We start from the raw sequence: 12135 nt of genomic DNA on the forward strand, positions 1-12135 counted from the left end.
ATTCTTCACAAGAGCTGTTCTGTGTGGAGGGTGCAGAGTGGCCCACCTTGTCCAGGGGGGCTGCTCCCCGGAGAGAGGTCTCACACTGTGTCGTTAAGGAAGGATGAAAGGCAGAGCTATAGGGAAGAACCTTTCATTTCAGATCAAAGGAACAGCAAGGCCAGGTGTGTACGGGACTGTGGGCCTTCCTAAGTGCGTCATCTGTGGGATGCTGAGGAAGGAAGCGTTAGTGTGTATTGCACACGAGCTGAGTGTGCTCCATGTTGGACATAACTCCTTTGTGGTCATCATAATAACCCTGAGACAGTTGGTCTGGCCTCCATTTTGCAGATGAAGTTTATAGGTATTAAACACTACACCAGTAAGGGGCTTAGATAAAATTAAAACCCAGGGGGCTGGAGTGATAGCACAGTGGGTAGGACATTTACCTTGCACGCAGCAAACCCGGGTTCGATTCCCAGCATCCTATAGGATCTCTGAACACCGCCAGGAGTAATTCCTGAGTGCAGAGCCAAGAGTAACCCCTGTGCATCGCCGGGTGTGACCCAAAAAGCAGGAAAAATAAAATTGAAACCCAGGTCTGTTTGATTCCAAAGACAAAGACATTGACTGCTCTTAATTCACAGTGGTGCCTTGAGGAGGAGGAAGAGAGAGAGGGTGCCTGTCAGTCAGATGGTCTCCACAGACGGAGGGTTTTGAGAAGAGGCGGATTTGTTTGCATTTAGTTCTAAGAACAGAAAGGCATTGCACTCTTCATGCTTGTAGTGTGTCAATAATATTCTATCTTTTTTTCCGGTTGGGCATTATCTTTTGCTCAAATTTTCCCACCGCTACTCAAGCATAATTTTCAGGGACAAATGCGAGATCAATTACTTTCCATTGATCACTATGCATATGAGGAAATGTTGCGGTCCGAAAAAAAGTCCTGGTACCTGCATGCCAGAGCCATGCTTAACAATAAAGCATATGAAAATGGAAAGTGAAAATTCTTCTCCTCTTCTCCAAGTCTTCTCTTCTCCTGTGGTAGCTAGGGATTACTTGGTTGGTTTTTTTTTTTTTTTGCTTTTTTTGGGTCATACCTGGCGATGCACAGGGGTTACTCCTGGCTCTGCACTCAAAAGTTACTCCTGGCGGTGCTCAGGGGACCATATGGGATGCTGGGAATCGAACCCGGGTCGGCCGTGTGCAAGGCAAATGCCCTACCCGCTGTGCTATCTCTCCAGCCCCGGGATTACTTGTTTCTTATGGCCCATCCAGAGATTTTCTTTTTCTGTTTTTGGTTTTGGGGCCACACCCGGCAGACTTACTCCTGGTTCTGTGCTCAGGGATCACTCCTGGTGGGGTTCAGGGGACCATCTGGGGTGTTGTGGATTGAACCCAGGGCGGTCACATGTAAGACGAGTGTCCCACCTACTGTACTGTCTCCCCAGCCCTCAGAGATTTTTTTCTATGTTTGTTGATTTGTGTGCATATTTATTAATTTTTTCCTTCTACAAAAATAGTTGGGCTAGAGCGATAGCACAGCGGTAGGGCGTTTGCCTTGCACGCAGCCAACATGGCCAATCCAAGTTCTATTTCTCCACCCCTCTCGGAGAGCCTGGCAAGCTACCCGTGATGTGTTCAATATGCCAAACACAGTAACAACAAGTCTCATGATGGAGACATTACTGGGCCCGCTCAAGCAAATCGATGAACAATAGGAGGACCATGACTGTGACGGTGACAAAAATAGTTGCTCAATAAAGACCAGGACCTACTTTATCGCTTCCTGGGCAAGTTTTTATCCCTGGTAAAACTAATGATGTAAAATGCATCTAGGTGGAAGAGCAATGTCTATGTTTAAGTTTTAAGTTGACCTGAGTGTTTTAGATGAACATGAATGTCACTCTCAGGCTTGTAATTCAATTTATTGTCATTGAATTTGTCTTCCTTTGAGAATTGCTGCACCTTACATGTCCGCTCAGCACCGCACTTCTCTTCCTCCTCTGACTTAAGGTATCAACCTGGACAAAGCAGTACCAGGCTGCGGCTCATCAGGACATTCCAGCCATGAACCAGCTCTCCGAGTGGCTGATGCAAAACCTGCCGGATAATGACAATGAAGAGACTTTGATTCATGGAGATTTCAAACTAGACAACATAGTGTTCCACCCGAAAGAGGTATTGGGGCATGTTGGCAGTCAGTGGAGGTGTTCTGACTTGAGGCATCCGTGCTGAGCAGATATCTCTGTCTCTTGATTTCGCCCCCCACCCCCCACCAGCATCCCAAAGGAACAGAGTCCCGATCTTGTGCCCCACCAACATTTCAGACTGTCTTCCCCACTCAGAACCTGGCAGAAGGACTTTTTTGGGGGGCGGTGGGGGGGGGTCACACCCAGCGATGCTCAGGAGTCACTCCTGGCTCTGCACTCAGGACTTACTCCTGGCGGTGCTTGGGGGACCATATGGGACGCCGGGGATCGAACCTGGGTCAAACTAGTGCAGGACAAACGCCCTCCCTGCTGTACTATTGCTCTGGCCCAGGCGGAAAGACTTTTTGCAGCTTCTGCCTTGAGTGCTGTACCTCATCCTGGATGATTCAGTTGACCTGCTAACAGAGTTGGGGGCACAGGGACAGACCTGGGTGATAGAGGAGGTGCTTTGTATGTCTGAGATCCTGGGTTTAATACCTGGCACTAAGAATAAAAGCAAAAGGATTTTCGAACATGCACACACACACACGTGTTCCTATTTCTTTGATGTTTTCTCACCCATTAAACATATTTAGCAAAGAGACCGTTGAGGCGGCTCTAGAAGCAGGGTCTTGCCTTGTGTACAGCCAATCCTGGTTTGATCCTTGGCACCTTGTGTGGTTTACTGAGCACTGTTAGGAGTCACTCCAGAGCACTGAGCCAGGAATAGCTCTGAGAACTCCAGGGTGTGGCTTAGGGATCACTCCAGTCAGGGAGTTCAGAGGACCATATGGAGTGCCAGGGATCGAACCTGGGTCAGCGCTATCTAAGGCAAACACCTCCTGAGCGATCTCTCCAGCCCTTGAAGTTTGTTCGTTTATTTATTTTATTTTTCGGGTCAATACTCATGGGTTATTCCTGGCTCTGCATTCAGGAATTACTCCTGGCAGTATTCAGGGGACCCTATGGGATGCTGAGGATCGAACTCGGGTCAGCCACATGCCAGGCAAATGCCCAACCTGCTTCGGCCCCTTAAAGATAATTTCTAATAAAGTAAAATACTTGACAGAGAACAAGTCATTTTGTATGTATTTATTTATTACCTATTATGTTCTCTGATTCCTCCACCCCTCTCGGAGAGCCCAGCAAGCTACCAAGAGTATTGAGCCAGCATGGCAAAGCCTGGCAAGCTACCCGTGACGTATTCGATATACCAAACACAGTAACAAGTCTCACAATGGAGACATTACTGGTGCCCGCTTGAACAAATCAATGAACAACGGGAGGACAGTGCTATACAGTGCTATGTTCTCTGAAAGAATAGGTTCAGAGTTCAGATGAAAATAAAAACTCGGGCTGGAGCGATAGCACAGCGGGTAGGGCGTTTGCCAACATGGCCGACACAGGTTCGATTCCCAGCATCCCATATGGTCCCCTGAGCACTGCCAGGAGCAATTCCTGAGTGCATGAGCCAGGAGTAACCCCTGAGCATCGTGGGGTGTGACCCGAAAAGAAAAAAAAAAGAAAATAAAAACTCCTCAGGTAATAACAGAGAGCCCAAGTATACAAGTGTACAAACCATACTTCATCTTACAGCAGCCGTCAAAAAAAGAGAAACCCAGTGTGCAAGGGCATTAAGAGCTATAAATATTAGAATGTATTCACTGAATTTGGGACATTTCACTTGAATTCTGAGCGAAGCCCAGTGGTACTCAGGTGTCACTCTTCATGGGATATGTGAGCACTCGTAGGATGGAACATGGGCCTGCAGAACGCAGAACATGTACTTCCAGCCCTTTGATCTCTCTCCTTGGCATGAAGTGTTAGGATTTACTGTCAGTTATAGTTTTTTTCGGGTTCTTTTTCTGCCTAGTTTGAATTATCAAATAGGTAAATAGGGAACTAGAAGTATTGTGCCTTTTTCCATCATGGCACTCCACAAATTGCAAAATAAGTCTCTGGATTAGGACTATCCAGATACACACAACACATATTCTTAGTATATTCCTAAGGCAATGATTGAAGAGCTTTTTTATTTTTTTTATTTTTCCAAGAGAATCAGAATGAAGACTTTCATTTTTGCCTTGAGCATCTCTTTAATAGATCACTGCCTTGGGGGCTGGAGTGATAGCACAGCGGGTAGGGCGTTTGCCTTGCACTCAGCTGACCCAGGTTTGATTCACAGCATCCCATATGGTCCCCCAAGCACCGCCAGGAGTGATTCCTGAGTGCAGAGCCAGGAGTAATCCCTGTGCAATGCCCAGGTGTGACCTCCAAAAAAAAAAAAAGAAAAAAATAGGTCATTGCCTTGATAGATAATAATAGATCATTGCTTTAATAGATAATAATACGTGAGCACTTAGACTATAACTTCCTTTAAAGCACATACCTCTTATTCATTAATGTAGCAAGTGATAGAAATGTGTTCTAGAGCTGGAGAGATAGGGCAGCGGGCAGGGCGCTTGCCTTGCTTGTAGCCAACCAAGGTTTCATCCTGGTACCACATATGGACCCCTGAGCCCCACCCAGAGTGATTCCTGAGTGCAAAGCACCAGGAGTCAACCCTGAGAACTGCCGTGTGTGATCCCCAAAGCAAAAACAATAAAAGAAATGTGTTCTAGGCCAGAGCGATAGTACAGCCTGTAGGGCATTTGCCTTGCACACAATCAAACTAGGTTTGATTCCCAACATCCCATATGTTCCCTCAAGCACTTCAGGAGTAATTCCTGAGTGCAGAGCCAGGAGTAACCCCTGAGTACCACTGGGTATGATCCAAAAAGCCAAAAAAAAAAAAATTAAATGTGTTCTACTGCTGAGCTGCCTTCCCAACCCAATTACATGTTTCCGAGTGAACTGATAGTGGAAAGAATTGATTTTAGTTCATCACTATTTCTGCCTCATGTGTTTATGCTTCATTTTTATTCACTTTGAGCAAATTCTCAAACTCATTGTGGTGACCTGGTATTTTCAGCCATTGACTGAGCTCACAGACTTACAGACTCACGGAAGGTGTCAGGATGGTAGCACGGTCCCATGCATGAGGGGTTTCCCACATGGGTCTCACCTGACAGTAGTACAGCCTCAAAGCCAGGAAATCACACTGTGTGGTTTCCATTTCATTATATTTTTTAAAAAATGCGCTTTGATTTCCTCCCAACCAGAGTGCAAGAGGCCGGGCCTGGTGGTACTCAGGCAGGGGGCTGGGCCTGGGGTGTGGGGGAGGGACTCACCGCCTGTGTGTAAAGTGTGTGCTCTGTTTCTTTGAGCTCGCCCCCAGGCCCGCGCATGCCTTATACACTGAGGAACAGTATAAAAATTGGGGAATTGCTAGGAATCCAAATGGAAGTCATTGACAGGGAGAACATGGCAGGTATTTATTTTAGTTCTCTTCTTTTCCCATTCTCTCCCCCTATTTTTCTTCTGCTTTCCTAAGACTGTCTATCAAGCGCTGTTCTTTAGCAAAGTAGCACTGTAGCACTGTCCTTCCGTTGTTCATCGATCGCTTGAGTGGGCACCAGTAACGTCTCCATTGTGAGACTTGTTACTATTTTTGGCATATCGAATTCGCCACGGGGGAGCTTGCCAGGCTCTGCTGTGCGGGCAGAATACTCTCAGTAGCTTGCTGGGCTCTCTGAGAGGGATGGAGGATTCGAACCCTGGGTCAGCCACATGTAAGGCAAACGCTCTACCCACTGTGCTATCTCTCCAGCCCATTCATCAAAGTATGAAGGTATAAAAGGAAACATTTTCTACGATACAGGAAAACTCAAAGAGTGGTTTTCAGGGATGCTATTAAGAGCTTTCTGAGTGATATATATATATATAATATATATACATATATATGTCTCTACATCTATCTGTATGTATATCTGTAGTGTTTAGTGCTTGAGACTTTATTGTCTTCCCACCCAAATAACAACACATTTTATTTCTATTATTAGAAAACATAGCTTAATCACTTAATCACTTAATCCCCGTTATTCATCGATTTATTCGAGCGGGTGCCAGTAACGTCTCCATTCATCCCGGTTGCGTGCTAGCGTAGCCCAATGGTATCTGTTCGTTTTAGGAACATGTAGAGCCTCAAACCGATCATTTAGGGCCTTGACGAAGAAGTCTGACCATCTTATAGGTGGGCGTCCACGTGATCTTTTGATGTCTCGTGGAATCCAATCAGTAATGGCTCTAGTCCAGCGGTTGTCTGTAAACCTCATTACATGTCCAGCCCATCTGATTTTTGATGTCTTGGCAAATGAGACAGCGTCTCTGATTCTTGAGCGTTGACGAAGATCAGAACTCCGGATTCTATCTCTCATTTGAGTGAATCGTGATATTCCAAGCATAGTTCTTTCGATTCCTCTTTGAGAGACCCGAATAGTGTTCTCATCCTGTTTTCGTAGGGTCCAGGTCTCTGAGGCATATGTTAATGCAGGAAGAATAGTGGAATCAAAGAGATGTGCTCGTAGTTGGAGGTTCTTTGTCCTTTTAGTTATTTCTTCAATGCTCTTGAAGGCATTCCAAGCCGCTCTCTTCCTCCTGCGTAACTCAGGTGCCAGGTCATTCATCATGTTGATTTCTCGACCTAAGTATATATAACTGTTGCATTCGGAGATGGTGGTTCCGTTGAGAGCGAATGGAGCGTCAGGAACAAGGCTGTTTCTCATAAACATTGTCTTCGTAAGATTCAGCTGTAGTCCAACCTTTCCACACTCACGGTCAAAGTCCGCAAGCATTTGTGCTGCTTGGCTGATGTTTGGTGTTATTAGAACTATGTCATCAGCAAAGCGGAGGTGGTGTAGTTGCCGACCATCTATCTTCACTCCCATGTTTTCCCATTCTAGTTGTCGCATGATGTTCTCGAGGGTGGCACTGAAGAGTTTTGGTGAAATGGTATCACCCTGCCGAACCCCTCTCTTGATATGGATGATTACTTCTTTGTAGAATGGTGAGATCTTGGTAGTGAATCCGCAATAGAGCTCACGAAGGATCCTGATGTATTGAGTTTGTACGCCCTGATTGGCTAGGGCTTCCATGACCGCTTCCGTCTCAACAGAATCAAAGGCCTTCTTTAAATCAATGAACGTTAGACAGAGCGGCATCTTGAACTCCCGAGATACCTCAATGAGCTTGGTTATTGTGTGGATATGGTCGATGGTACTGAATCCTTTTCGGAATCCAGCTTGTTCACATGGTTGTCCTTCATCTAGTGTTCTGCTAATCCTATTCAGGATGACTCGAGTGAATAGTTTGTAGATGACAGACAATAGGCAGATTGGGCGATAGTTGCCAATGTCGTGGATGTCTCCTTTCTTGTATAGTAGTACAGTCTTGCTGGTTTTCCACTGGGATGGAACCTTGCATTCAGACAGGTAGCGTGTGAAGAGTCGAGCTAATGTATTGATGAGTACTGATGGTAAGTTCTTCAGGTGTTCAGGTCTGATCTTGTCTGGGCCAGGTGCTTTTTGTTTCTTTACCGACGAGATGGCATGTTGGATTTCGGAAGGGAGAACATTGGGAACGACATATCCATCATGTGGTATGTGGTATGTGGGCAAGTGGATGTGGCTATTAAAGAGATCTGAGTAGAATTCATGAATAATCTTCTCCATTGCCCTTCTGGAAGATGTGATAGATCCATCATGATGTCGGAGGGCAGTCATCTTGGTTTTGTAGTTGGTGAAGGACAGGCGGGCATTACGAATGTTTTTCCCAGCTTCTGCTGCATCTACCAGTACTGCTGCTCTCCTGTTTTTGAGGTCATCCTTGATGGCTTTTCTGCACTGTTTTGCCAGTTCGGACGTTTGCTTGTGGTTGCCTGAGGCACGTGCCACGCCACGTTGGCGAATAAGTTCAAGAGTGTTCGAAGAAAGACGGTTTTTTGTGGTAATCTCTCTCTTGGCATTCCTTGCACAATCATGGAGGTGCTGAATCATTCGATCATATTCCTCATCAATGTTGTCAATGACGGCATCTTCCCATGTTGCTGCAACAGAGCCAAAGAGTTCCCAGTTGGTGGTTGTTCTGGGAGTCTTCTTCTTAAACCTTGCATTCTTTTCTCCTCGTTCTGTGAGGTAGAATTTTGCACGAAGAAGACGGTGGTCTGATCCCGTTTGGAATTTTGGGACAACAGCAACATCGGTTAGGCAAAACCGCCGATTGAATATGATGTGGTCTATTTCATTGTGGAACCGTCCATCGGGAGACTCCCATGTCCAACGTTTAGATTCAGCCTTTTGGAATTGTGAGTTACCATGGAAGGTTTTGGTTGACATGATGAACTCAGACAGTCTGTCACCTTGTTCGTTCCATTCCAGGCCATGGGTTCCGATGTGGAGTTCATCGACTGATCTTCTTGGTCCTATCTTGGCATTAAAATCACCAACAATGATCTTGTAGAAGGTGTGATCTTCTTTATAGAATTTCTCCAGCTCCATGTAGAATTTCTCAGTTTCTTTTTCACCATAACTGGATGTTGGTGCGTAGACAACAAAGATAGAAACTGCCGGTAGTGAGCCACATTTATTCAAGTGTAATCGTCCGATTCGGGTTGTTAGGCATTCAAATGAATCAATGCTTGTGACTAAGTTTGTGTTGACAAGGATACCGACACCACCGACGCCTCTTTTATCACATGTTCCAAGGAACAGTTCTTCTCCAGTGTCGAAAACAGCATGATGGGATTGATGTCTTCTCGTTTCGGTCAGACCAATGATGTCGTACTTGATCTTTCGTGCTTGTACCATAAGGTCTTCAATGGATGCAGCAGATGCCAGCGTACGAGCATTAAAAGTACAGACAATCATTTTTGTTTTTCTGCGTTTTGGCAGCCCATGTCTGCCTTGGTGTTTTATCAGCTTCTCCTTCCATATCCTTCTCGACTCTGCATAATCAGGGCTAGGGGAATGAGATCCATTTATTACTGGATTTGGCATATCAATTTGGTCTATTTGGCATAGATCACGGATAGCTTGCCAGGCTCTGCCGTGTGGGTTGGATATTTAAGGATATTTAAGGTATCCGGAAAATTATTAAATAAATAGAAAACATAGCAATTAAGAAAAATCACTATAGGGGCTGGAGAGATAGTATGGCATATAAGGTGACTTTCTTGCATATAGGCAAACAGGGTTCAATCCCTAGCAGGACATATAGTCCCCTGAGCCCCATCAGGAGTGACCTCTGAGTGCCGAGCGAGGAGTAAACCCTAAGAATAGCCAAGTGTCACCCAAAAATCAAAAAGAAGGAAGATAGGAAGGAAAGAAGGAAGGGAGGGAGGGAGGAAGGGAGGGCAGAAGATAGGAAGGCTTAAAAAGACTAAAGCACTGAAGAAACGTGTGGGTTAGCCTATATAGGACTACTCCAGGGCTTGGGAATGCAAAAGCATCAATTACTCAATTTGACGGTCCTGAGTTTTTCCCCAGTTCTTTCTATGCGAAGGGTGAAGCTTTATGAGCGAGTATTCCAGCAGTCCAGCATTTGCACAGCAAGGTGTAAGAGAAATCAGGTTTTCAGAGAAGTTCTCATAAATCCCCTTGTCCCTGACCCAGCCCTCTCTACCGGCTATATTTCCTATTTCTTTGTGTCTCCCCTGAGATGCAGCAAATCTGATGGCTCTTCCTTCAGAGTTTATTATGCCCTCTTAGGATTGTATCTGATTTGGCTGGTTCACATAGGCCTGAACAGTTGTTTCAAAAATCCCCTTCTTTTATTATCGAGTTGAGTTCATAAATGTTTGACTATGGGTACATGCAGGTGATAGAACAGCTGTTCAAATATAAGCCTTACCCAACTAGTAGGGAAAAATTTTAAAAATACGGAATTCAATGTGCATAATGTCATTCCAACTTGAAAAGCTAATATATTTGCTAATATATTTAATTAGAAAAAGATAAAACACAACCTGTATCTTTTTTTTTTTTGAAAGAGTCATGGTTAACTTTGTAACCATTTCTCTTCTTCTTTTTTTTTTGTTTGGCTTTTTGGGTCATACCTGGTGATGCTCAGGGGTCACTCCTGACTCTGCACTCAGGAATCATTCCTGGTGACGCTCAGGGTACCATATGGGATGCTGGGAATTGAACCTCAGTCGGCCGTGTGCAAGACAAATGCCCTACCTATTGTGCTATCACTTCAGCCCCACAATCTGTCTCTTTAATAGAATTTTATTTTAAAAAGTTTTTTAAAATTTTGGGCCACATCCAGTAGTGCTCAGGGCTTACTCTTGGCTCTGTGCTCAGGGATGACACTTGGTAGTGCTCAGGAGACCATGCATGGTGCTGGGGATTGAACCTGGGTGGTGTGCAAGGCAAATGCCCTCCCCACTGCACTGTTGAACCAGTCCCTAGCTTTTTATTTTTAATCCCCCCAATCACTTTGTTGCTAAAACCACAGCACATTTTAATCTTATAGCTAGAAAATGCATAGTGTCTGGGAGCTTTCAACCTATTATGTCGGCATTTAAAAAATACTCTTGGCATTTAAAATATACACAGGCTGTGAACGCAGGCCCTCCATGCTCACCCAGCGCTCTTCCTTGCATTATTGCTCATTTTCACCAGAAATGGCCAACTGCAACGCTCAGAAATCAACCCCCTTGTCTCTGTCCCAGCCCTCTCTACCGGCTGAGTTTCCTATTTCTTTGTGTCTTCCCTGAGATATTGCAAATTTGATAGCTCTTCCTTCAGAGTTTATGCCCTCTTATCATTACATCTGACTATCTTGGCTGGTCTACACAGGCACGAACAGTCGTTTCAAAAATCCCCCTCTTTCATTATCGAGTTGAGTTCACAAATGTTTGAGTACAGGTAAATGCAAGTGATATCACAGTTATAAAATTTCCCCACCTTTGATTCTTTTTATGATTCCAGAATCTTCTCTATACGTTTTGACTCTGTATAGTCTTTGATCCTGATCTTGGGCCATATTTTTATAACACTATAAATTCATGAAACCAGGTTCTGGGTCTGGGCTATGTCTCTGCTGGGTTTTTCCATCTAGGGTGTGGTGCAATCTTAGCAAAGTCTTGCCTCTTTCCTGACTCATGTTCACCCTTTGGGTAGCTTTCCCAAATTTCTTCTTTAACATAGCTACTTTCAGTTGAGTGGCATCTTCCTTCTTCAGTGGAGATATTAAGGCCGTTGAAAGTTGAATGCAGGTGAACTGACTGTCAGGAGTGGAACAAAGAGGACCTGGATGGATGTGAACACAGGACTAACTGGTTACCTGATAAATGAGATCCTGTGTTCATTACCATGAGAAGAGGCTACAGCTTTGCCTTTGATGTCAATTTGGATTTTGTATATATCTCCTTATTTCAGTGGTTGTGGATTGAATGTGATAAAACCTCTGTTTTTAATTCTAGTCTCGAGTGATAGCTGTACTGGATTGGGAACTTTCAACCCTTGGTCATCCTTTGTCAGACTTAGCTCATCTCTCCCTGTTCTACTTTTGGCCAAGGACAGTTCCGCTGATAAATCAAAGTTCTCATCTGCGAGAAAACATAGGTATGAAAGTATGATGTTGCCTGAAATTCTATTAATACAGTTATTTTGTGGGTATGGAGTGGATAGGGCACTTACTTGCCTTGCATGCAGCTGACCCAGGTTTGATCTCTGGCATCCCATATGGTCCCCTAAGCACCACCAGGAGTAAGCCCTGAACATCTCTGCTTGAGGCCAAAAACTAAAAAAAAAAAAGAAAAAAAAAGAAAAAATTATCTTAGATATTTCTTATAATTAAAAACACAGGACTATGGGGTTGGAGAGCAAAGGAATAGTTCATGCATAGATAGTGTGTGCAAAGGCATACTGCATGCGTAGGTTTTGCGTGCAGATGACTTGGTCAGGTTTGATCCCTGGCACTGACCTGGTCCCCTTAGCACAGCCAGGAATGGCCCCTAGAGTATTGCCAGATGAGATTCACAAATTAAATAAAATAAAAACAAAATGACTCTTTCACCCTTCAT

At 44.6% G+C, this 12135-nt stretch overlaps 1 protein-coding gene across 1 annotated transcript in view; it reads left to right on the forward strand.

Moving 5' to 3' along the window:
* Nucleotides 1-12135, forward strand: part of ACAD11 (acyl-CoA dehydrogenase family member 11) — a 92803-nt gene that overhangs the window by 11926 nt on the left and 68742 nt on the right. Inside the window, exons 5-6 of the mRNA XM_056129670.1 lie at nucleotides 1996-2160; nucleotides 11533-11674. Of these exons, the coding sequence (XP_055985645.1) occupies nucleotides 1996-2160; nucleotides 11533-11674 (307 nt within the window). The remainder of the gene's footprint in view (nucleotides 1-1995; nucleotides 2161-11532; nucleotides 11675-12135) is intronic.

Source organism: Sorex fumeus, unplaced genomic scaffold (genome assembly GCF_029834395.1).
Source record: "Sorex fumeus unplaced genomic scaffold, SorFum_2.1 ptg000072l, whole genome shotgun sequence".
NCBI lineage: Eukaryota > Metazoa > Chordata > Mammalia > Eulipotyphla > Soricidae > Sorex > Sorex fumeus.